General features: G+C 44.6%; 1 protein-coding gene across 4 annotated transcripts in view; it reads left to right on the top strand.

The window, feature by feature from the left end:
* Positions 1 to 27,373, top strand: part of RPRD1B (regulation of nuclear pre-mRNA domain containing 1B) — a 149,841-nt gene that overhangs the window by 73,647 nt on the left and 48,821 nt on the right. For all 4 annotated transcript variants that reach the window (XM_029614811.1, XM_029614809.1, XM_029614812.1 and 1 more), the window contains exons 5-6: positions 10,757 to 10,883; positions 16,556 to 16,731. In XM_029614811.1, the coding sequence (XP_029470671.1) occupies positions 10,757 to 10,883; positions 16,556 to 16,731 (303 nt within the window). The remainder of the gene's footprint in view (positions 1 to 10,756; positions 10,884 to 16,555; positions 16,732 to 27,373) is intronic.

Raw genomic sequence — 27,373 nt, 5'->3', positions numbered from 1 at the left:
GCCACGTCTGGTTCAAGCGCTACCGTGGAGTTCCTGTTCAGTTCACACAGCTAAGTACTTCTTTCATGTCGGGATAGTTATAGCTACATTGAAACAAGTAACTTTTAAATAAAAAACATTGTTCTTTAAGTATTGCAGTGACGAACTGTTCCCATTTTCACAATTTATAAGGATTGATAATGAAGTGAATTTTTGAAAAAGCAATTAAAAATAATTAAAAACAAGTGGGTGGACGGTGGTTCATTCATGATTAAAATAAAGAACAGCTTGGCTTTGCAACAAGGGAATTACCAGTTATAAATCATTGTCATTTTATCCCCAAACCCAGGAATGTAGATAATAGAGTTGAAATGTTTCAAGGAGATCTTTCAAATTTTTTGGAAGATTCCTCGGCTAATATTATTGATTAGGGAACCTTATTGGTTAACTTTCTTTCGATTAATGATATAAATCAAACAATGAAGTTATTTTAATAGATATCCAATCTATATGGATAAACCAGTTAAAATATTTCCAGACTTGGCAATTTCAACGCAAGTGAGATGGAAAGCCTTTTTGGCCCAAAGACAGGAAGTGATATCATTGGGGTATTCTTTTTCCCTTCGTTACCCTTGCAAGTGTTTGTTAAAAAAGTAAAATGATATATATGTGTGTTTTATTCCCGACCAGCTTTATTGGAACCAACCTCCTCCCCTGTGTCCAATTGAAAGTAAAATACTGATTAGGATCTATGTCAGTTTTTTCTTTAAGTAATATTGAGCCTATATTCTCCCAACTCATTATATATTATATGATCCCCTCCAATGATTGATATGATAATGGAATTGGTAAAAATGAAGGTTTCTGGAATAACATATCTTAAATATGTATTTTTTTCTCTCTGCCAACCCATGTTTTTTCTGCAAACTATATAATTGTTTGTAATTTAATTTGAAAATTCATAAATAATTAAAAAAAAAAAAACAAAACAGGGTTAACTTGGATGGTACCTTTGATTCATGTTTATGAAACAACCCCCATACACCTTTAAAAATGTTTTTGTTGTTTTTTTAACTACATTTAAGCGACGGCTTAGAAAAAATGCAAAAGCAATAAAAATACAAACAATATTGTTAAAGATTGTAGGCGGTATGCGGGTTTTGGATATATGAATTTTGGTGTTACCTGCATAGGTGGATTGTGTTTTCTGGGTCAGTAGAACAGACATCTGTTCCCACCACCTATTCCATCAGAGATGCCACAGGTTCCGGAGGACCCATCTATCCCCGGACCATCACCAAAAGCCCAGCCACAGAGGCCTCCATTGCCTATGGAAGATTTTTTTAGACACATCTTCTTCAGGAGACTCATCCATGGGCTACCCATCAGACCCAGCTGAGGTCCCGCCCGAATTTGCCTCTCCGCCAGAAGATCTTACCTATTCCCAATTCTTAGAAAAGGTAGGCTTACTGCTCAACATAGAGACAAGGAAACTCCATGACCCCTGTCAGGAGATGTTGGTGATCTTAAAGATTTTTGTCGCTCCCAGTGAACCCATAGCACTTCCTCAACACCAGGTGCTGAATACGGTGATGGAGAAAGCATGGAATACCCCTCTCTCTACTCTACCAACGTCGAGAAAAACAGACCTCAAGTATCACAAGCGACTCTCCCTTTTTACTCCACAGTGCAGCTACCGCATCACTCTGTAGTAGTTGAATCTGTGAATCAAAAGGTGAAAAAAATCTAGGCTGCACTCTAATACTCCACCATCTCGAGATGCAAAATCCCTTGATGATTTCGCAAAGAGATCATATCAATCCAGCATGCTTAATGTGAAAATTCAAAATCATCAGTTTTTCATTGCACAATATCTCTTTGAAAACCTGCAAGCTCTGAAGCCTTATCTGATACAGGGATCCTCAGACTCCAGCCTACTCATAGAATATCATAATATTGAAGAGGGTCTCATACACCACCTGCGCTCCATCTATGAGGGGTTCAAGATTTCTTCAATGACCTTGGTGAATTCGATAGCAGCAAGGAGACTGGCATGGCTCATGTCAAGCACCATCAGGTACGACGACCATGAACAAGCTAGCCAATCTGACATGCTGCCCTCATAATCTGTTTGGTGACAAGTTCACTGAGACAGTAACCAAGCTGAAAGAGCAAAAGACAGCAGTGTTGTCTCTGACGTCTCCTCATCAGCCTATGTCATCTAGATGACAATACTCTGCTTACAGGAGGCCCAGCTATCACAGGACCTACAAGCCATATATTATAGACCTCCACCTTATCAACCGGCCAGACAGTAGCCTTACCAACCACAAGGTCTGCAACAGCGAACAAGAGTCCCTCGACAGACCCATCCACTTGCAGATCCCCAGCCCTCAAAGACCCAGCAGGGTTTTTAGAGCTAATTTCGCCACCGGCTCAGACATCGGTAGTAGGAGGCAGGTTATCCAGATTTCTCCCAGTCTGGAACAATAGCACATCCGATCAGTGGGTCCTGACGATAATAAAGGAAGGTTACTCTCTCCACTTTACATCCTTCCTGACCCTCCCACACTTAGTTCCCCAGAAACATCAAATAGCACACCGGAGCCCTCTCCTTTGGGAAATCAAGATGCTCCTCCAACAAAAGTGCATTCAAGAACTACCTCCTTCGAAGAAACATCTCGGTTTCTATTCACAATACTTCCTTATTCCCAAGAAGTCAGGGGGCCTATGTTCAATCCTGGACCTACATGCGCTCAACAAATACATCCACAAGGAAGAAGTCAAAATGACTTCTCTCAAGTCCATTCTTCCCTTCCTTCAACCCAACGATTGGCTGTGTTCACTGGACTTGAAGGATGCATATGCCCACATACCAATGCATCCCAATTCCTGCTGTTACCTCTGCTTCCAGATGGACAACAAACACTTCCAGTACAAAGTACTTCCATTTGGCCTCTCCTCTGCCCCCAGAGTATTTACCAAATGTCTAGCAGTAGCGGTAGCACACCTCCATCAGGGGGTGCAAATATTTCCTTACCTGAACGACTGGCTTCTAGTAGCACCCAACCAGTCTCTCCTACAAACCAATCTACTTCACACTGTTTCTTGCCTCGACAATCTGGGTCTCCTTATCAACTATGAAAAGTCAAACCTACATCCAACACAAACCTTACAGTTCATTGGAGCCTATATAGACATCATTTAAGACCAGGCCTTTCCACTGCACCCGCAAGCACTAGCTTTCCGCACGCTGTCTTCAGTCCTACTACACAGCATGACTGTTTCGGCTCGCCAAATCCTGACCATTCTGGGACACAAGGCAGCATCTATGTAATCCCACACACACATCTACACATGCGTCACTTACAATGAGGTCTCCAACATCAATGGACTCTGTTCCTTTATCCACTGTCGACCCCCATCACACTAACGGTCAGTATGAAAAGAGACCTACAATGGTGGCTACTCCCATCAACACTAACGACTGGATCACCTCTACGAATCCCTCAACATCAAATATTACTCACCACAGATGCCTCTCCCAAAGGCTGGGGAGCTCACCTAGACCACCTTCAAACTCAGGGACTATGGTCCACGACGGAACACAATCAACACATAAACCTTCTGAAACTTTGAGCGGTACGAAACACCCTTCGAAGAATCTCTGCAAGGGAAGACTGTAATGATTTCACACAGACAACCAAGACACAATGTTTTACATAAACAAAGAAGGAGGGTCAGGTTCTTGGAAACTCTGCAGGGAAACAGTCCAGATCCTGGAATGGGCTCACAGCAGGTCTATCTCCCTACAAACAACTTACTTATCCGGAATCAGCAATTCCAGAGCAGGCAAACTGAGCAGAATATTTCACCCCCACGAATGGGAACTACATCAGGAGATAGCGCATCGCATTTTCTCCACTTGGGGTCTTCCCTACATCGATCTGTTCATGACAGAGAGCAACAGGAAAGTGAGAAAATTTTGCTCAGTGTATCCAAGCCCACACGGGCTGGCTCAGGACGCGTTCCTCATAAACTGGTCTCAGGGTCTTCTGTATGCATTCCCTTCGATTCCACTCATGTCTCACACACTCCAAAAATGCATCGAAGACCAGGCAGATTTGATTCTCATCGTGCCAGCGTGGCCAAGACAACCATGGTACAGTTACCTAATACAATGCAGTTGTTGACAATGTAGTTATTAAGTTAGATGATAAAGTAAAGGACCTTGGTATATGGATTGATCCAGAATTGAATTTTAAAAAAAAGATATCCATGAAAATAAAAGGTTTCAAGAAACTAATTCTTAAACTACTAAAACCTCTACTAAACCAACCTTACTTTAGAACCATCCTACAATCTTTGATTATTGTAATTCACTGCTATTAGGTTTACCCAATTCCAACTACACGACTGCTCCAACTCCTCCAAAACACAGCTGCTAGAATTCTAACTGGTCATAAAAAAACAGAACACATTACCCCTGTCTTAAAAGCACTCCACTGGTTACCCATTGAAAAACGGATCGAGTTCAAAGTACTTTCCATCTTACACAAGACAAACACATGGCAAGGAAGTTGAATGGCTTAATACAGTAATCCAAATACACACCCCACAGCATAATCTGAGATCAGCGAATAAGGCCTTCTTATCAATACCCTGGGTCATATCCGCTCGACTTACCACAGTATGGGAGAGAACGATTTCACTAGCAGGACCAGGTCTCTGGAACACACTACCAGAAAAATTAAGACTGCAGAGCAATTTAAAGCTATTGAAAATACCTCAAAACATGGCTATTCGAGCAAGCATACAGAGACGGCATAGGCTAAACTGCTCTTCCACAAGCAACACAGCACCACTTCATTATATATAACCACATAGGTCTATTCTTTTAGATTAACTTAAGTCAATTTCAGTTATTAAAGATTTTAGTGCTTTCTCGAACCATGTAGGATTTGATTCTCTGGTACTCATAATTAACTATGTGATTTGTTCATTTTGTTGATTTTTATGTTCCTACATATTTTGCCACACATAATCTTTTATACTATTTATTGTAAGATATATAAATAATTTCTATTTCAATAAGTTTTTCTTATTGTTTCACAGATTACAATTGTCATATGTTTATGGTTGTTCCTTGTAAACTGTTGTGAAGGCTTGCACCAAACCGGTATATAAAAATCTACAAATAAATAAATAAATACAGCTGTCAATACACAACCCAATTCCCCTAGGCAACAGCCCTCGGCTACTTACTCAGGAGAATGGCTCGCTACTTCATCCACTTCATTCATGAGATGTTCCCAACATTCATCGGTATATAAAAGATTCTAAATAAATAAATAAAAAATAAATTCATCACTGCACCTCACAGCATGGCGATTGAAAGGCTCATTTTCCAAAACTTGAACATTGCTCCTCCTCTTCAGGACATACGAGTCTCCTTGAGAAAACCATCGACTAGACTCAACTACCAACGAAAACGGTCATGCTACGCTTCCTGGTGCAAGGCTGCAGGTTTGGACCCACTCACCTGCCCACCAGAAGGCCTTCTGACCTACCTCCATCTTCTCTACAGTGAAGGCCTAGCTACGGCCTCACTCAGAGTACATTTAAGAGCCATAGCAGCTTACCATAGTCCCCTAAATGGGGAACCTATATCATGTCATTCTCTCGTATCCAGATTCATGAAAGGAGTCTTGTGCTTACATCCTCTGACAAGGAAACCGCCAGTGCCGTGGGATTTCAATATAGTCCTCAAGCAACTCATGCTACCGCCTTTCGAACCATTAGACACTTGTCATCTACGATACCTCCTGGACAGTACTCTTCTTAACTGCCCTCACATCAGCAAGGTGGGTTAGTGAACTTCAAGCCTTGGTTCACTACCCTCCTTATCTACAATTTTACCATGACAAAGTGACATTATGCACACACCCCAATTTTCTGCCAAAGATGGTTTTGGCTTTTCATATTAACCAAACCATAACTTTACCCACTTTTCATCCAAAACCTCACGCCAATGACAATGAGCGGAAACTTCACACCCTGGATTGTAAATGTGCGCTTGCCTATTACAAAAAACACACCCATTCACCCAACAGAGCCTCATAACTCTTCCTCTTCTTCAACCCAATGCACCAGGATGTCCATTATCAAAATGAACATTATCCTCATGGATATCCAACTGTATACAATTCTGCTATCAAAAGCGTTCAGAACAACTATCTGCGATGCCCAAAGTACATCAAGTCCGTGCATTGGCTGCTTCAGTGGCCCACCTCCACAAAGTGCCTCTCATAGATATCTGTAAAACAGCAGTGTGGTCATCACTACATACCTTCATATCCCATTACTGTTTGGACAAACAGGCTGCAGATGATGCACACATGGGGCAGACTATTCTACAAAAAAAGCACATGTTCATCAGATAAAATGCCTTCATAAGAACTGTCCGCCTATAATCCCTATATTGAGCAAAATAAACAAACTATACTCATAGCCATATGCTCAATACGACAGCTGGGGACTCCCAGAAAGCATGGCTAATTCAGCTGCTTATCTATGTGAAAAAAGCAAGCTTGCTTATTGTAAATGGTATTTTCCGTAGATAGCAGATGAATTAGCCATGCTGACCCGCCTGCCTCCCCAGACAGTTCTGACATAGCATACTAACTTGCTTTGTTATGGACTGAGGAGCCTCAGGCAAATGTGGGAAGATACAAGAGGGAGCACCTAGCTGAAAGACTACTAATCTTAGAGAGCTCTGCCACCTAGTGGCACGGAAGACGTACCCAGATAGCATGGCTAATTCATCTGCTATCTACGGAAACACCGTTTACGGTAAGCAAACTTGCTTTTACCCCTGGAAGTGCTTTTGAAAATTGCTCTTAAATGGGAAAATCCTTTTGGTACATTGAGCTCAAAAAGAAAATTGTCAAAATTTGGTGTAAATGGGAATCGAGCATGACAGTGTACTAGACCTTCAGAAAGAACTGTTGATCTGTGGATACAAGCTTTATTGCCACTTTGGGGTAGATTTTCAAAGGGGTACGCGCGTACCCCTCCGAAAACCTACCCCAACCCCCCTGCGCGCGACGAGCACAAGCCCCGGGACGCGCGTAATTCCTGGGGCTTGCAAAAAGGGGCGGTTGTAGGTGTGGCCAGGGGGCATGGCCTGGGGTTGGGGGCATGTCCGGGGGGCGTGTCGGTGGTCCGGGGGCATGGCCAAGTGCCCCGACCCAGCGGTCTGTGTTGGGGCTTGGCGCACGTAAGTTACTACTGCCCGGAGGCAGTAGTAACTTTTCCGATAAAGGTAGGGGGGGTCTAGATAGGGCCGGGGGGGGGGGGGGGGGGGGGTTAGGCAGGGGAAGGGAAGGTGCGGGGGTAGAAAGAAAGTTCCCTCCGAGGCCGCTCCGAAATCTGAGCGGCCTCGGAGGGAACGGGCAGCGCGTGCAGGGCTCGGCGTGCGCAAGTTGCACAAATGTGCACCCCCCTGCGCGCGCGCGCGCGCGCCCCGACCCCAGATTTTAGCCACTTGTATCTTATAAAATCCAGCGTACTTTTGTTTGCGCGCGTGCGTAAATTTATAAAATCTACCCCTTAGCGTAGAAAAGGAGTTTCTCTTTATCCCCTATACAGCAGTATGATGGCCAGTGTATGCAATACAAAACATTGAATGTTTTGATGGTAGGCATGTGTATTTGTTGCTCTATTCGTTTTGATGGTAAGTGCATATCTGCTGAATGGATAGTGTGCACACAGAAACGAATGGTATGCACATATGTACAGGCAGAGTACATACATGCACACCATTTGTTTCTGCGCACACACTATCCATTCGTTATATGTGCGTACCATTGAAATGAATCAAACAAATGGAGCAACAAAAGCACATTCCTATTTGATATTTTATTATTTATTTTTATTTGTAAGCTTTTATATACCGGAGTTTGGTACTGGCCTTCACTCCAGTTTACAGTTATAACATTTTACAGTATTAACAAGAACATTTGGGGTTTGCAACATTGGAGAAAATCTTAATGAAAAACAGTGCAACATAGAAATGTCGAAACAAAACATTGGTTTGTACATTGATAGAGTAGCTTGCAGTATAACAATAAACAGTGATTATGTTAACTGTAGATGACGCCTTGACATTTTCATGGATCTAAGTATAGTACAACTGTTATGCTGTCTGAGGGGGATAAGTGTGTATTTTCTCAGTAGTTTGGTAGAATGTTATTTTAAACATGATTCACAGAGTAGGGTGTAAATGGGGAGAATTGGGGGAAATGAAAGAGAAAAAAAAAGGGGGGGGGGACTGATTGGTATGCTATTATGGTTACTTGAGGGTGTAGAGTGAGTATGGTTTGTAATTTATAAGTGCCAGGGGGCATCATTAGTGCTTAATATTAGACGGTTATGAGTGTTGTTGTGTTTCGTAGGTTGGTGGTGTTTATCCGATGCCATCTTTGTAGGCTTGTTGGAAAAGCCATGTTTTGAGTAGTTTTTGAATAGTTTTGTATTGTTTTGCAGCCTTATGTTTTCTGGTAGGGTGTTCCATATCTGAGGTCAAACTTAAAATGAGTATACATGCATAGAGAGCAAGAAATGCTTATAAATTCTGTAATTCCAAAGCTTATGACTATGCTGCAGACCGTCTACAGATGCAAAGTGGTTTTTTTTTCCTTCCTCTGCATAACCACATAGAAATATTTGTTGAGCAATTAGAAGAAGACTGGGTCTGAACTCTGGTCTATTTTCAGTTTTCCCAACTATGTAAGCTGTAAAATAGAAGTATGTGTACTGTAGCGAGAGATTAACTCTTGCTGTCTACAGTAGTGACTCCAAGGTCATCTATCGAGGTTTTAAGAGTTTTTATTAGTATTTTTCTGTATTTATGCATTGAATTGTTATAAACTATATTTTATGAATTTGCATTTTAATTGTATTGTGTGTAATTGCTGTGAGCTACTTTGGACAATCCATCATGACTGAAAAGGCGGGATAAGAGTAAAAATATTGCTTAGTATACCGGTAATCAGTGTTTACTCTCTTTAAATATCCAAAACTAAGGAAATAGTTGTAGATCCCTAAGGTTTGAGTCCTAGAAAAGAGTGGGTGCTCTGTGTTCATTTTCAAAATTTCTCTAGCTCTCTCACCAGTGTTCTAACATCATAGCTACAATATTAGAACAGTAGTTTACCAACCCAATAAATTAATTTGATTAAGCAAAGGGTTGTACAGGATATAGTTCAGCAGATTTTGTTTATGCAAACAAAATTGAGAAATACAAGAAAGGCATTAAGGGGATTGCATTTAGCATACATGTTTTCAAAATTCATTCTGATGGACCTGACTATATAATCAGGGATTTTCGTTTTCAGTTTTTATTTTTTTTTCTAGGAATTATTAGTGTTACAACAATGGTTGAAATCCAGTGTAAAAAATCATTTGTGTTTCTGTTGTAATAAATGCTTAAATTTGAAAGAAAATAAAAACTGAAAATGAAAGTCTCTATATATAAATCAGGGTGAAGAGGTGAAAAACGTCTGCATTGCAGAGTCAATGAAGGATGTGAGGTATATGAGGAAAGGCAAACGAAGCAAACAGTTCCTAACGGCATAGTGCAATCCTGCTGACTTTGCACACAGCACATTAGAGATGTTGGCCCCAAAGTTTGTGGTGAATCCCTGGCATGAAAACAAGAATTTGATTTGTCATTTATTGAAAATCATCATCTAGTTTACAAGAAAAGAATATTAGCCTACTAAGGAAAAAGAATTCTCAGATAACATCTGTTTTCTTTACAAATCAGTGAGATTAGATATGGAGGCTGGAAGAGAGCCCCAGGAAATGTATCCTAGCTGGGCCTGTTGCTTTGCCAAACTATTAGCAGCTTAGGTCAGTGTCCTAAGATGTTATCCCTTATAAATTTATTGCAAGTTAAATTACACAATATACAGTTTGCCTCTGGCTACGTGACCATGTACTTGCACAGTATATCATGATGCAGTCTTTGCTTTCTTATGGGGAAAGACTGCTGATGTGTAGCACTGCCTTTGTTGTTGTTAGCACTTTGGGCTGTCTGCCAAAAATTTTAGGGCTAAATTAAAATGAGCCAGATAGCACTACCTAAAGCAACATTCTTCATGGCCTTACTTTTCTCATCCTGGGTGTGCCAACATACTTTTAAACCTACCATTCATTGTACTCTTCTAGTACTTGCAGATGCGCAGATTGAACAGGGTGCATATTCCATCATGGTATCATCTCCTGCATATCCCAGTGTTGTTCTACTGACATCCCGGTTTTGGCATTGCAGCTGCACACTGGCTGCAGTATCCCATTTCAGTTCTGTCCTTTCCTGCAGTACTCCAAATGTACATCACCCCTGAACAAAAAGCCCTCCTTTCTGGTCTAGTCCTGGGCTTCACTCATGGTTTTCCAATACTTCTCAGGCCTGCCTGGTGTTTCAGTATAGAGCTGTTTATAGTACAAGTACTTGAATGTGATATGTGCCAATTGTCTGTAAGAACTGGGTGAGACAAGCATGTCATCTTTAATCTTGCCATTTAAACTTGAATCCATAGAGCTGGAATCTTAGCTTTTTGTCAGGCTGTGGGGTTTAATTTGTATGTCCACGGTGATAACCGTAGCTGTGGGAGGCAGAAACGAGACTCTTTTTTAAAAGGAGATATGATTGAAGCTGTAATGACACAGGTGATTTACTGCTAATGATTTTCCTTGGCTCTTCATCTTCCAGACTGAAGATTTGATTAAAGCCTTGCAAGACCTAGAAAACGCAGCATCAGGAGATGCCACTGTCCGTCAGAAGATAGCCTCCTTACCACAAGAAGTTCAAGATGTGTCACTATTGGAGAAGATAACAGGTAAAGCTTAACATTTAAACTGAAAAAGTGAATCGAGGAATCTGACTTAGAAATAAATGTGTGCTGAGCAGATGTGTGAGCGCTGTCTTGTGTCTGCTAGTCTTTCATTCACTAAAAGAAATAGGTGAACTGCGTTTTGGGTATCTAAGACAGATTTACTTACAGATGTGTGTTTCTTTGCTGCCTTGTTTTTCCATCAGTAAACCATTACATTGGGTGACATCATCCAGTGGCACCAAAGACATAGCATCCTCATTAGAAGATGCTATGTCTAAAGCAGCTTCACACCTAGACACAATCAGAAACATGCTAATTCATCTCAAACTATGTCTAAATACCAGCAAAACTGAATGTATCCTAATTGCAAAAAAAAATCCTGATCATAAAACAATTCCTCCCTTCCACTTTGATAAGACCCTCGTCCATCTTAAAGAGAGCGTTAAAGACCTGGGATTTTGGTTAGACATTGATCTAAACTACAAAAAACACATTGCTACAAAAATAAAAGAAGGCTTCTACAAACTTCAAATATTAAAACATCTAAAACCTCTGCTTCACCCCCACAATTTCAAAACTGTCCTACAAGCCCTCTTATTTTCCAGTCTGGATTACTGCAACTCCCTTTTGATTGGCCTTCCTAAATCTTCTTTGAGACCCCTACAGCTCCTTCAGAACGCTGCAGCCAGAGTACGAACAGGTAAAAGAAAAGCCGATCACATTACACCTGTTCTCAATCAATTACAGTGACTCCCTATTGAAAAAAGAGTAGAATTCAAAGTTCTCTCTATTCTTCACAATGCAATACACAAAGACGATTACTCCACCTTTGATGACATCATTCACTTACATTGCTCTCAACGAACAACAAGAAAGACTAGTAAAATCCAACTAGTGATTCCCTCACTCCCACAGGCCAAATTATCCTCCACCAGAAACAGAGCCCTTTCCATTATTGGCCCAAAACTTTGGAATTCATTACCTCATTTCCTCACCAATCAAGAAAACTTAAAATCCTTCAAAAAAGACCTAAAATCCTGGCTACTCAGCCAATCTTTTAAAGACTGCACTCAATGAACTTATAGTATATTAACATAGCCTGCTATCTTTCAATATCTCCTTCAATCAATCTCCCTGTTTCATGATGCAGATGTCCTCTGTTTTTCAATGTTCCCAGATATCTCTGTTCACCTACTCAGGGTTTCCACCCTGTGTTATCCTGTTATATTCATTCTCCTTGTTATGTCTTTGCTCATCATTATTAATTTTTGATATTTTTAAATTTCAAACATCGTTCAATGTAACACGTTGTTCTGTATGTAAACCGGAGTGAAGGCAACTCTGCTATACCTCGGTATATAAAAAATGCTAAATAAATAAATAAATAGACTTGTCTCTCCAAGCTGTAGAACAGTGGTTCCCAAACCTTTCTTGGAAAACTCCCAGCGAGTCTGGTTTTATTTCATGCATATTCATTGTGGATATCCTGAAAACCCAACGTGTTGGGCGGCCTTCAGGATAGATTTGCGAACCACTGTTGAAGTACTTTGAGCTTTACTGAGCATCTGCAGGAGTTCCTGTAGCCTTGAGAGCTGCTTCAATCATTTTTTATCCGAGCTGAAGCATGGACATGTACTTCATCTCTCCTCTATTTTTTCACTTCATACTTGGCATTTCAGTCAGATACATTTGTTCTGCCTTGCTTTGCTGCTTCTGCAGTCTCACAAAAGCACTTTTAAGTGATACCAAAAAAAAATGCAAGTGATAGAATTTTTTTCTCTCACAAAATGTTAGGCCAGAAGGAAAAAAGCTACTGTAGTGAGTGGATTTAAGAGCTGCCTGTGTGGAAAAAGCGTCCCTCACACACTGCCATGAATTTTACTCTCGCTGTCTGGGGCTGGATCGTGACCAGAAAAATTGTGAAGTCTGCAGATAAATGTCCCCACGCTCACAGCACTCCAGGGCCTTGCGTGTGGAAGAACTGCGTAAACCTCTCAGGAGTCTCAGTAGACCTTCCTACTGCAATGCAGCGTCTAGCTCCTGGGGAAAATCATTAAATCACAGTTGTGAAAAAGCTCCCCCATCGGCTCAGGCAGAGACCACAAAGTCGAGTTCAATTGGCCGTGCAAGCATCGAAGCAAAAACAGCATCATTTCTTAGAGCCGTCCTACCAGCAATGACGTGTCCCTTTTCAGTGCCACTGGCGCAAGTAACAACTTATTCGAAGCATGTGGCATTGAAACACCAGAAGACTGCATCAATGTGCCAAATGCGCGATGCATCTTTGATTCCCAATGAACTGACTCAAGCTGTACAGACACGCTCGATGCACGCTGCTATGATGCATCTCAACGCGATGATGCTTTCTCCACACAATGCACCAGTGCACCAAGTGCAAGCCACGATGCATTCAATGTATGTTTCACTCCAGGATGTACCTGGGCCATCCTTGAGCTTGCAAACAGAGCAACATCACAAGAACTTGCGGTCCTCTAGAATGCCCAAGTGTTCCACCTCTCCTTCCTGGGACCCAGCTGGGTTGCCCACTCAGTAATATTACTAGTCATCCAAGATCTGCAGAAAAAGGTGTCTGGTTACACTTACATCCTCCAGGTTTGTAGTGGAAAGTCTTTGCCTAGGCCTATAAGGAGAGGCTGAAGGATCTTAATATGTATTCCCTAGAGGAGAGGAGGCGCAGGGAAGGTACAATACAGACCTTCAGATACTTGAAAGGTTTTAATGATGCACAAACATTAAACCTTTTCTGTTGGAAAGGAAACTGTGGAACTAGGGGTCACTATATGAAACTTTAGGAGGGAAGACTGAGATCCAACATCAGAAAATATTTCTATATAGAGTTTTGGTGGATGCCTGGAATGCCCTGCCGGAAGAGATGGTGAAGATGGGGATGGTATTGGAGTTCAAAAAGGCATGGGATGAACACTGGATCCCTAGAGGCTAGAAGATGGTAATGAAGAAATAGGCTAACCTATATTAACCTTAGGTGTAACATTTCTACAAGGGGGTAACCTGCATAGAGTAGCACGCCCATTACCCTCTGTATTTGCAATCCTATCACAGGGTGTTTCTTTGGACCCAACCAAACTTTCTACCAAAAATAGTCCCAGCTTTCCATATGAATCGGTTGGTTATACTGCCTATTTTCTTCCCAAGGCCTCATTTGCATGAGGAAGAAAAAACCCTCCATACTTTGGAATGCAAATGGGCCTTGACATGTTATAAAAGGCATCCCAGCCACAATGTCAAACCAACCAGCATTTCATCTTGTATTACCCCAGCTGCCTTGGAATAGCAATCACCAAACAGACTTTATCTAATTGAATAGCTGATTGCATCCATTACTGCTATATTATAGGACTTCATCTTATAAAATCTCAGGGCTAATCAGGTACAAGATATGGCTTTCTCTATTGCTCGTCTCCGAGAAGTACCCATCAAAGATATCTGCAAAGCCACAATGTGGTCTTCAGTGTACGTATTCACGTCTCATTACTGTCTTAATAGTTTTCAAAGACTCATAGTAGATTTGGACAAGCAGCTTTGCAAAATCTGTTCTCACCATAATCCACTCTCCACAGAAGAATTCGGTTTGCTTAATAAGTAATTGCTCTGCTGCAACCATCAGCTTGGGATTCCAATGTGTAATGGCTAATTTAGCCTGCTTATTGATGGTAAAAGCATGTTTGCTTACTGGAAATGGTGTTTTCCATAGATAGGATGAATTAATCATGGAATACCCACCCACCTCCCTAGAGAGTTGACTACACATCTAAATTCAGCTCTTTTACTGACTGAGGAGGCTCAAGAGGCAATCTCATATGGAATTTCCGCACATGCTCAGTAGAGCTCAAAGCTCTATAGCTTGGAGAGAAGTCCGTTTGATGCCACAGAATGATATTACCCACATGTAATAGTTAATTCATCCTGCTAACTCTGGAAAACACTGTTTACAGTAAGCAAATATGCTTAGTAGCATCCCCCAGTATTTTCTGAGCTCTGGAAATAACACCCCATAGCTGATACTTGGGTCCTGCAAATGAAGGATTTTGGAAGTCAAAAATTCTATATGTCTAAATTTAGAAGTATTCTTCTCTTTCGGGTAAAGCACAAGATAGGTATGTACAGGGCTACTGCATATTTTCATTAAAAAAAAACAAAAAAAAAGTTAGATTCTCCAGACACTATGAGTTTGCCTAATTTGGATCTCTTTTTTGCAGTAAGTATTTGTAAACAAGAAAACCATTTACTCACAAAATTCTGCTGTTTCTGCTTCTTTTTTTATTTATTTGATTTTTATTGCAATTTTCAGAACTTCAAAGCAGATTACATTCAGGTACTGTGGGTACCTCATGCTTGGGTGCACATAATTTAGTTTTGATCTGTACTTTTTCTTCTGAAATCATTTGGGGAGATTTAGTGTTTCTAAATGTAATGGACCCATTATTCAAAATTAAATGTTTATTTAAGTTAATGTGATAAGTCTTATCCACGGCTGTGCTGTTGGATATCCCTTTTTAAGTCTCTACTTAGCCAGATAAGTTATATCTACCTAAATTAGACCTGCTCTATAGCAGATCTAACTTATCCGATTAACTTAACTGGATAAGTTTGAATATAGGCTTTTATTTGATTAAGTAGCGCCACCAAAATCCACCCATTCCCTGCCCATTGACTATCAAACTATCTACTTAGCCGATTAAGTGACAGCCTCTGAAGTTAGCTGGATATTCAGCAGCCACCAGTTAGCCATATAAGTTTTTTACTTATCCAGCTAAGTACTTTTTAAAATAAAGTATATATAGCTTTTCAAATAAGATGACAAAGTGCTACAGAAGAAAAAAATAAAAAGTGCCTGCATGACTGCTCCCTCCAGAGGGGACTGCTAGTGGCTCATTTCTCACAAGATGGCAAGGCAGCTTCAAAATTAAAGATGTGTTTATTTCTCAGTTGCTGTTCAAATAACAGGAGGCAGATTTAATTTCTTAAGATTTCAGAGAGACAAAGCTATGGAATAGAACTTGCAGATACCTGGTGCTTTCCCTACTTGTAGTTCTGAGCTACAACCACTGACTCATACTGCCTCTGCATTCTACTTTTAATAAACTTCTGCAAAGCTCAAGAAATATATAGACAAGAACACTGAACTAGAGTGTTTAAATACATTTTCACAAATATTCTAAATGTATTCTATAGTTGCCCTCATTAGGTTCTAGAACCTTAGGGCAGTAGTACTTTGTGTAGTTGTTAATCTTCCAGTTTGTTGCAGAAACCCATAGTAAGATAATGCCTGATTCCAATCCTTCCTTAGGATCTGATTTTTATGTTAGCCAGTAGTGATGGGAAGAGCTTGATGCTCTGCATTGTTAGGGCACCCATGTTTTGGAAGCAAACAAGTCAGAGTGCCTGGCTGCACTTCTCTCTCATATACTACCTTTTACTTAGGTGACAGAGTCCTTTTATGGCTTCATCAGCTAATCAGAGTATGGATAGTAGAGAGGAGGTGAGACAGATTTGAGGCAAACAAATTTTTCAATACTTTTTAAGGATTTATTTTTAAAAATAGGATTTTTATAACACAGGCATAAAGATTACTTTTATCACGGAAAGGTAATTTGCCTTTACTCATTTTTTTTGTTCTTTTTTTTTTTGCATAGACAAAGAGGCAGCTGAACGGCTTTCGAAGACTGTGGATGAGGCATGCTTGCTGCTAGCGGAGTACAATGGGCGACTGGCAGCAGAATTAGATGACCGGCGCCAGCTGGCACGCATGCTTATTGAGTATACCCAGACTCAGAAGGATGTGCTTACAGAGAGGGAAAAAAAACTAGAAGTGAGTACTGTACACTCACCAGCAACAAATCTGGGATTAACTGTTGGATGAATCAACTTCTAGTGTGGATTAAACAAGCATGCACCTAGGAGTCAATTTTCAAACAATATTCAGTGCTTCATTTAGACACCTAAATTTAGGGGAAAAAAAAGTTTTCCTCCTAACTTAGGATCTTAAGTTTTAGGATGAAAATTTCCAAAATTTAGGTGCTGAAAACTTGAGTTCGTAAATTTATCCTAGATTTGGGTACCAAGGTTTCTCATAGGACAAGCAGGATAGTAGTCCTTACATATGGGTGACATCACAGGATGGAGACAATAACGGAACACTTTTGTCAAAGTTTCCAGAACTTTGTTTGGCCCCTACTGGGCATGCCCACCATGGCACTAACCCTGTAGCCAGCAGGGGTTCCCCTTCAGTCTTCTTTTTTTCTGTGCAGCAGTAGCCACGCGGTTAAGGAGCTCTGCAGAGATTCCTGACAGGAATTTTCCTCACGGAATTACTAGAAATTAATTTACCCCACAGGGGTCCCTCCTTTAACTTTTGCAAGCCGCAGTACTCCGGTAAGTTTTTAACCCGTTTTCCGTCGATTACAGTCTAGTTTGGCCTTCGCGGCCTACTGGCCGTTGACCGTACCGCAGCTCAATTTTTTCATGGCCATGGCATCAGGGTTCCGTCGATGCCCGGACTGTAATCGCACCATGTCCATCACAGACCCCCACAAAGTCTGTGTAACGTGTCTCGGACGTGAGCATGATGTCCTCACCTGCACCAAATGTGCCCTAATGACACCAAAAGGTCGCAAGGTCAAAATGGAGAAGATGGAACTTCTCTTCTGCGCTTAAACCCCGACTCCGTCCATTGCATGGACGTCGTCAGAACCGGCACAGTCAACTTCGCGCCAGTATCGACCACTGGCCGGTACCGTCCGGCATCAACGACATCTCGGCCTTCGACACCCTCTACTCCCCCTCAGGACCAAGGGGATCGTAGAGAGAAACATCACCATTGACAGTCTCGGACCATCGAGGGAGCGAAATCATCGAACTCGCCATCGTCCGAGCCGCCGTCGAAGAAACCCCATCCAGAAAAGGTACCGACCTTTTCGGTGACTGGGTCACCGAGGCAACCCTCACCCGAAAGGGTATCTGGAGCCGCGACTCCGCCTTTAACGGTGGTGCCTCCGGCTATGCCTCTGCCTCCTTCTTCTGTTCCGGAGCCGGGGCTGCTTGCTCCAGGTCTCTGAGAAGAACTGGACCGGATGGTTCAGGAGGCCATCGACAAGGCGATGCAACGACTCCAGGTTTCTTCGACACCAGTACTGATTGTGGAGCCAACCACCGACCCGATTCCGGCAGCGTTGGCACCACTGCTCTCCAGGCTGGAAGCGCTCATTGCTGCTTTTCCACCGATGGACCCCGGGTCACTGCTGGCTCCGGTGCCCTCCCCGCTTACTCTGTCATCGGGAGGAGAAACACCGTTCCGCATCCCTCCATCGGGAGTTCTGCCTCAGCCATTGATGCCGATACGTCGATCGCCACCGGTCCAACCATTGGTGCCGATAACGCCGGTCAGCGCCACCGAGCCATCTATCGATGCCTGCACTGGTGCCTTCGATGCCGTCATCTGTGCCTCCAATTAAACCTTCGATTCCTTTGGAGCCTAGACCAGGACCTTCAGGTATCCCACCACCCCGTCCCCCTCTAGTTCCTAGAGGGGCAGGTGCTGATCCCTGTTATACCTGGACTGATGATTCCTCGCCAGACACCGATGATTTGCCTTCACCCACTGAAAGTAGAAAGCGTTCTCCTCCAGAGGACCTTTCCTTTATAAATTTTGTGAAGGAGATGTCTGAATTGGTTCCCTTCCAATTACAGACTGAACAGGATGATAGGCATCAAATGATGGAGTTGCTACAATTCCTGGATGCTCCCAAGGAAATAACCTCCATCCCTATCCACCAGGTTCTTCTGGATTTCCTCAAAAAGAACTGGGAACATTCTGACTCCATTGCTCCAGTCCACAGGAAAGCTGACACTACCTATTTGGTGCAGTCAGCTCCGGGTGTTCAGAAACCTCAATTGGATCACCAATCTGTAGTGGTAGAATCTGCACAGAAAAGAGCAAGGAGATCAAAACCTCATACATTTTTTTTTTCCCCCTGGCAAGGAACAGAAGTTTCTAGATGCCATTGGTCGCCGTGTCTTCCCGGGATCAATGCTCATCTCCCGAATTGCAGCTTATCAGCTCTATATGACCCAATATAATAGGGTCATATTTAAGCAGATACAAGACTTGACAGACTCCCTGCCTCAGCAATTTCAAGATCAGCTCCAAACCCTAGTAAATTAGGGTTTTGAGGCAGGCAAGCATGAGATCAGATCATCTTACGATATCTTTGATACTGCTACTAGGGTATCTGCTGCTGCTATTTCGGCAAGAAGATGGGCCTGGCTCAAGTCTTCCGACCTTCGCCCTGAGGTACAAGACAGGTTATCCGACCTGCCCTGTGTAGGAGATTAATCTGTTTGGCGAACAGATTCAACAGACAGTGGCGGAACTCAAGGACCATCATGAGACCCTAAGACAGCTCTCTCTGATGCCTTCTGAGTACTCCTCGAAACAGTCCTTCCGCAAGGACTCTAAGAAGTCATTCTTCCGCCCGAAGAAATCCTATCTGCCACCAGCTAGAACTCGTTCTACGAGACTGTTTCAAAAAGCCCAGTCTCGTTAGTTACGAAAACAAAAACCGCAAGCAGCTCCTCAGCCAGGACCTGCTTCTGGTTTTTGACTTCTGCATAGAGAGCAGCAGCCAGCTTCCATTGCCTCACATAACTGTGGGAGGTCGATTGTGCCATTTCAACAACAGGTGGCACTCAATCACCTCAGATCAGTGGGTCCTAGCGATCATCACTCAGGGTTATCATCTGAACTTCCTCTCCATTCCACCGGACTCCCCACCTCTACCGACATAGAGAACTTCTGATCACTCCGTCCTTCTGGAACAGGAGATCTCCCTCCTCCTCCAGTCCAAGGCAATAGAACCAGTACCCTGCTCTCAGCACGGCCTAGGGTTCTATTCCCGGTACTTTCTAATCCCCAAAAAATCAGGAGGCGTCCGTTCAATTCTGGACCTACGTGCCCTCAACAAGTACCTCCAGCAAGAGAAGTTCAAGATGGTAACCTTGGGCTCGCTTCTTCCTCTTCTGCAAAGAGGAGACTGGCTCTGCTCTCTAGACCTCCAGGACACATACACTCATATTGCGATAACTCCATCTCATCACAAATACCTGAGATCCTAGTAGGCCCCAAGCACTACCAATACCGAGTTCTTCCATTCGGCCTCGCGTCTGCACCACGAGTCTTCACAAAATGTCTCATAGTAGTTGCAGCCTTCCTCAGAACCCAAGGTGTTCACGTCTACCCCTATCTAGACGATTGGTTAATCAGGGCTCCCACTCAGCAAGTTGCCCTGTCGTCCCTGCACCTTACCTTGCACACTCTAATTTCACTAGGATTTCTTGTCAACTACAACAAATCCTACTTAGTCCCATCTCAAACCTTATCGTTCATTGGGACAAACTTGGACACCTTGCAGGCAAAGGCCTTTCTCCCTCAACAGTGAGCTCTCACTCTCATGTCTCTCGCACGCCAGCTGCAGTCTCAGCACTCCATGACTGCACGCCACTTTCTCATCCTCCTGGGACACGTGGCATCCTAAGTCCAGGTCACACCAATGGCCCGCTTGGCCATGAGTCATGCAGTGGACTCTAAGGTCACAATGGACTCAAAGCATTCAGCCCTTGTCGACCATTGTCCACGTAACAGACTCACTCAGTCAGTCTCTTGCCTGGTGGACAAATCAGATCCATCTCCTCCAAGGCTTGCCCTTTCAAACTCCAGACCCTCAAATAACTCTCACCACCGATGCTTCCAACCTCTGATGGGGAGCCCACGTGGCAGATCTGCAGACACAAGGATTTTGGTCTCCAGAGGAAGCCAAACACCAAATAAATTTCCTGGAGCTTCGAGCAATCAGATATGCTCTCAGGGGCTTTCAGGATCGCCTCTCCAATCAAGTCATCCTGATCCAGACGGACAACCAGGTGGCCATGTGGTACATCAACAAGCAGGGAGGGACGGGCTCCTACCTTCTGTCAGGAAGCTGCACAGATATGGGCGGAAGCCCTCTCCCACTCGATGTACCTCGGCCACCTTCTTGCCAGGCGTGGACAATGTGTTGGCAGACAAGCTGAGTCGCACCTTTCAACCGCACAAGTGGTCTCTCAACCCCTCGGTAGTGAACTAGATCTTCCAACAATGGGGTTATCCTCAAATAGACCTCTTTGTGTCTCCTCAAAACCGCAAAGTAGAGAATTTCTGCTCTCTCATTTGCAGCAAACACTCTCAGCCCAGAGACTCATTCTCCCTCTCATGGGCAACCGGTCTGCTCTATGCATTCCCTCCATTTCCTCTTCTCTCAAAGAGGAACAAGGGAACCATGATCCTGATAGCACCTCACTGGCCACGCCAAGTGTGGTTTCCAATACTTCAGGATCTCTCCATCCGCAGGCACATTCCTTTAGGAAAGGACCTGCTTCTCATTACTCAAAATGGCAGGTGCCTATGCCACCCCAATCTTCAAGCCTTGTCCCCGACGGCATGAATGTTGAAAGGTTAATCCTTCAGCCACTTAACCTTTCTGAACCAGTTTCCCGTGTCCTAATTGCTTCACGGAAGCCTTCCACGAGAAAATCTTACTCTTACAAATGGAACAGGTTTACGTCATGGTGCTCTTCTCAGTCCCTTGACCCCTTTACCTGTCCAATCACGAAGTTTCTGGACTATCTCTGGCACTTGTCAGTCAGGTCTGAAAACTTCCTCCATCAGGATGCATATCTGTGCGGTAGCCGCCTTCCATAAAGGTATAGGGGATGTTCCCATATCAGTACAACCCGTTGTAACACGCTTCTTGAAGGGCTTGCTTCACCTCAAGCCTCCTTTGCATCCTCCGGCCCCTTCTTGGGACCTCAGCCTAGTTTTGGGTCAGCTTATGAAACCACCATTCGAACCTCTTCAATCCTGTGACCTTCGATACTTCACATGGAAAGTGATTTTCATTTTGGCAATCACTTCCGCTTGCAGAGTTAGTGAATTACAGGCTCTAGTTACCTATCCGCCTTACACTAAACTTCTGCAAGACCAGGCAGTACTCCGCACTCACCCTAAATTCTTGCCTAAGGTAGTTTCATCTCAATCAATCCATTATACTACCTACCTTTTTTCCCAGGCCCCACTCCAGTCCAGGAGAGCAGGCTCTGCATACCCTTGACAGCAAACGGGCTCTAGCGTTCTACCTAGACCGTACAGCTGCCCACAGGAAAAGCACTCAATTGTTTGTCTCTTTCCATTCCATCAAATTGGGGCAGCCTGTGGGTAAGCAGACTCTCTCCTCCTGGTTGGCGGACTGCATATCCTTTTGCTATCAGCAAGCGGGCATTCCACTTCAAGACCGTGTTAAAGCACACTCTGTGAGAGCCATGGCAACTTCAGTAGCACACCTACGATCGATGCCTCTTCCTGACATTTGCAGGGCTGCCACCTGGCGTTCTCTCCATACTTTTACAGCCCATTATTGCTTAGACAAAGCCGGAAGACAAGATTCCATCTTCGGCCAATCTGTCTTGCGCAACCTATTTACAACGTGACGTACCAACACCCTTCCGCCTGCCCATTGGGGTTCAGGATGCCCTCAGCCAAATTCCATCCCAGGCCAAGTGCCTTGCATGCCTGCGTACATTTCGTGCATGCTCGGACATCCTCAGCTCGGTACTCACCCATATGTGAAGACTACCATCCTGCTTGTCCTGTGAGAAAGCAAATGTTGCTTACCTGTAACAGGTGTTCTCACAGGACAGCAGGATGTTAGTCCTCACGAAACCCGCCCGCGGTGTTGGGTTCGTAACGTTTTCTTATTTTATTTTCGGCACTACCTGTAGCATTTTAACAAGACTGAAGGGGACCCCTGCTGGCTGCAGGGTTAGTGCCATGCTGGGCATGCCCAGTAGGGGCCAGTCAAAATTCTGGAAACTTTGACAAAATTGTTCCGTGACTGGGCTCCATCCTGTGATGTCACCTATATGTGAGGACTAACATCCTGCTGTCCTGTGAGAATACCTGTTACAGGTAAGCAACATTTGCTAAATGCCCGAGTACTGAAAATCAGCACTCCACCCCATAGCCATCTACGTTTTACCTAAATTTAGGTGCTCAGCCAATTTAGGCATCTCTTAAAGCTAGGGACCTAAGCATTTTGAAAATTGACCCCTAATGACTATCCTATCTGTAGAATTGCAAGTAAAGATAGAAGCATATTTATTACGAAAACTCTTGTTCTTTGATAACATACTGGGAAGAATGACAGTGTATTCTTCACTTTTGTATCTGTACTGCCCTTGCATATGGCTAAGAGAGAGCATTGCTCGGTCTCTTAGTGTCCTAGTGACTCATATATGGCTATCGTGTTACTGTCATTTGCAGCTGTGGCTGCAGTTATTTCTAAAATATTCATATGCATTTGTTTTTTCTCCTAGGACAAGCAGGATGGTAGTCCTCACACATGGGTGACATCATCCGATGGAGCCTGGCATGGAAAACTTATGTCAAAGTTTCTAGAACTTTGACTAGGCACACTGAGCATGCCCAGCATGCCTTAATCCATGCTACCATGTGGGATCCTTCTTCAGTCTTTTTTTTTTTTTCCGTAGAGCTTTCGCATCATGGTTTGTGAGCTCACATTCTTTAGCTAAAAAACAAAAAAGTTTCAGTGGAAAACTTTGCTCCAATTCATTGATGTCTTTTCGCAGTTTTCTCGATTTGGGTCCCTCTCTGGTTCCCCTCGCTTCCTAGTCAGGTTTTTCGCCGATTTTGGTAAGTTTCTTTTCCCTATGGCGGCGGTGCTTCGGTGCTCACTGGCGTCAGTAGCCCACCACCTCTGTGTCTTTTTTCGACCCTCTTAGTTTGTGTCGTCATGGCCATGAACTATGTCCGTAACGGCCCCACACAAAGTGTGCATCCTGAGTGTATTGCACGATGTCCAGGGAGTGCCGCATGTGCAACCAAATGACCCCGAAGTGACATCTAGCTCGCCTTGATAAGATGAAGCTCTTCTGGGTGAACAAGTCCGAGCCATTGACAGCATCAGTGGCATCGATGCCAAAGGACCGAGGAGCCGCACTAATGGACTCTGAGCCCTCGACACCAGCCGGGACCGACCACTGTCGGTCTCCTCCAGGTCAAGGACGTTGGGTTCATCATCATCAACCTCAGCACCAGGGAAAGACTGGGCCAAGTACCGAGAGAAGCCAAGGAAGCAGCGGCACCATTGCCTTTGACGCACAGTGCCAAGCTCAGGTTGGTGCTGGCGCTTGCCATGATGCCCCCAAAGTGACCCCACAGCAAGGAATGACTATCCTCCCATCGATGCTGGGGGTCCGCAAAGGTTTCCACCAATCCAGGTGTCTGTCTACAATCCACCTTGAGGCTCTGAATAAGATCTGGCTGACCCTCCTACCTCCCAGTCCATTTTGGCATTGGCAACCTTTGAGGAGGAGTTAGAGTGCCAAGTCAACTAGCGGTCGATTGAGCACTCCGGGGCATTGAGCTGGTGGCACAAACAGTATCCGTCCCCAGACTCTCTTTGCTGGAGCACCTCAGTATGCTTATCAGAGTCTTACCGACCCAGCTGGCGTCGGTTCCCAGGCAGCCGTCTGTGCCCGGCTGGACACCAATGCTTCCCCCAACCGATGCTGTGGTTGTCGCCAGTTCCTCAGAGGAAGAGTAGTCTCGTCAGTGCCAACGGCACTACTGTGGTCTGCAGCCCCATCCAGCTTTGCTGGGATTGGTACCATTGCCCTTGACCCTGGATGAAGGCCAAGCACCTAGGGTTCCATCCCCTGTGGATTACAGCAAGGATAAAGTGCCTTATGATCCCTGGGGGGTTGATGCTGCAGAGTCGTCCTCAGAGGACTCAGTGTGTCTCCCCTCGGAACCCTCTTCTCCAGAAGAACAAAGGAGGTCTCCCTCTGAGAACCTGACCTTCACAGTTTTTGTGCGGACAATGGTGGAGGCCATCCCACTTCAGTTAATGACTGAGGAGGATGCCCGGCACAAGTTACTGGAGATCCTCCAGTTTGTGGAGGCTCCTTAAGAGATCGTGGTGGTCCCGGTGAATGAAATCTTTAAGGAGCTCCTGTTGAGGATTTAGGGGCACCCTCTCACAGTTCCTTCTGTTAACAGGAAGGCAGACGGGGGTTTACCTCTTTCAACAGGCTACCAGATTTGAGAAGCGTCAGCTGGCACACCAGTCGGTAGAAGTATAATCCGCTCTCAAGAAGGCCAAGTGCTCTTGGACCCATGTCTCAGCGCCCTGGGACGGGATCACAGAGTGCTAGATACCCTTGGAAGGAAAGTTTTTCAGGGGGCTATGCTCATTGTCCGCACCGCCTCCTACCAGTTCTACATGAGCCAATACTCTCGCAACCTCTGGAAGCAGGTGCAGGAGGCTGCTGAGCGGTTGCCTCAACAACAGCAAGACATCTGTATGTCGCTGGTGCATCAGGGCCTGGAGTGTGGGGAAATATGAGTCTCTGCAGCGGGAATCGACGCCCACAGAATGGCATGGCTATGGACCCCAGATCTCCAACCAGAGGCACAGGAACAACTCGCTGACCTGCCATGCACGGGAGAGAATCTCTTCAAAGATAACGTGAGGGATGCAGTGGCCTAGTTGTGGGATCAACATGAGGCCCTCCAGCAACTCTCCGCCAGCACTTCAGACCCACCCTCCTCAACCAGGACATTGGCGAGACATGGGCAGAGGAGGTCTTTCTACCGCCAAAGGAAGTACTATCCTCCGCCCTCTCGCTCCCATTCCCAGAGGGAGAGCTCTCGCAACTGTCCTAGGCAGCAGCAAGCTCTCAAACACCAACTGGAGCCCCAGCCAAAACCCAGGACCGGGGTTTTGACTGTATCATAGGGCGTATGAGCCAGCTGCCCGTATTCGAGACGCTGTACCCCCCCTGGTTGGGGGCAGGCTACAGTTCTTTGCAAACCAGTGACCCAGTATAACCTCAGACCAGTGGGTATTGTCCATCGTCCCCCAGGAGTACTGATTGAACCTATTGGGTATCCCTCAAAATTCCCCTCTGTGCCCATCTTGGGGGCCAATAGTGCATCAGGAGGTAATACTTCAGGAGCTCTCCGCCATCTTAACGGCCAGAGCGATCGAGACTGTCCCACCGGGGCAAAGAGAGCAGGGTTTCTACTCCCGATACTTCCTGATTCCAAAGAGAATGGGAAGACTTCATCCCATCCTAGACCTAAGGGCCTTGAACAGGTTTCTGAAAAAGAGAAAAGTGCAAGATGGTTTCCCTGGGCACCCCAATTCCCCTCCTACAAAAAGAGGACTGGCTATGCTTCCTTGATTTAAAGGATGCATACATTCATCAAGATCTTTACAGGTCACGGGAAGTATCTCAGGTTTGTTTTGGGAGAACAGCACTTCCAGTACAGAGTGTTGCAGTTTGGGCTAGCTTCACGTGTCTTTATGAAGTGTTTGGCCATGGTGGGGGCGCATCTCTGCAGACTGGGAGTGCATGTTTTCCCTTTTCTGGACGATTGGCTGGTCAAGAACACCTCTTGGGCAGGGGCTGATCAGTCCTTGAGCTTGACCATCCAGGTGCCGGAGTCACTAGGATTTGTCATCAACTACCTGAAGGCTCACCTTGGCCCCTCACCTCATTGGAGTTTATAGGAGCTCTGCTTGACATGGCTCAGGCCAAGGCCTTCCTGCTGCACTCCCAGGCAGTCACTCTGGTGTCCTTAGTGGTGGTGACTCAACAGAGCCAGCAGGTTTCAGCTCGCCACATGTGGAGCTGTTGGGCCATGTGGCCACAATCGTCCATGTCACTCCCTTGGCATGTTTACACATGCACAGAGCCTAATGGACCTTAAGGATCGTATCCACATCACTCCATCCCTCTGAGACTCTTTGTCCTGCAGGCGGTTTCTTTCAAATTTGGAGCAGGGAGTCTCGTTTCAGGCTCCCCCTACCCAAATTTTCCTCACTGCAGATGCGTCCACCTTGGGGTGGGGTGCCCACGTAGAGGGGCTCTGCACTCAGGGTCTATAGTCTGCCCAGGAAGGATAGTGTCAAGTCAACTTCCTGGAGCTCCAGGTGATCAGGTACACTCTATGGGCTTTCAGAGATAGACTGTCCAATAAAATTGTCCTGATCCAAACTGGTAACCAAGTGGCGATATGGTATGTCAACAAACAGGGAGGCACGGGATCATACCTCCTGTGTCAGGAAGTGATGCAGATCTGGTCCTGGGCCCTGTCCCACGGCATGGTGCTCTGGGCCATGTATCAAGCCAGAACAGAGAACATGATAATGGACAGACTGAGTCGTGCCTTCAGACTCCATGAGTGGTAACTGGACCAGGGGATAGCAAACCAGATGTTCCACTTCTGGGGACTCTCAGATATGGACCTGTTTGCATCCCCCTGCAACAGGAAGGTGACTCAGTTCTGTTCCCTGTACAGCTCAGACGGCAAACTAGCCTTGGACGCCTTTACTCGC

Source organism: Rhinatrema bivittatum, chromosome 8 (assembly GCF_901001135.1).
Source record: "Rhinatrema bivittatum chromosome 8, aRhiBiv1.1, whole genome shotgun sequence".
Classification (NCBI taxonomy): Eukaryota; Metazoa; Chordata; class Amphibia; order Gymnophiona; family Rhinatrematidae; genus Rhinatrema; species Rhinatrema bivittatum.
The sequence above is the reverse complement of the archived record's forward strand: the minus strand, read 5'-3'. Positions and strand labels throughout refer to the sequence as shown.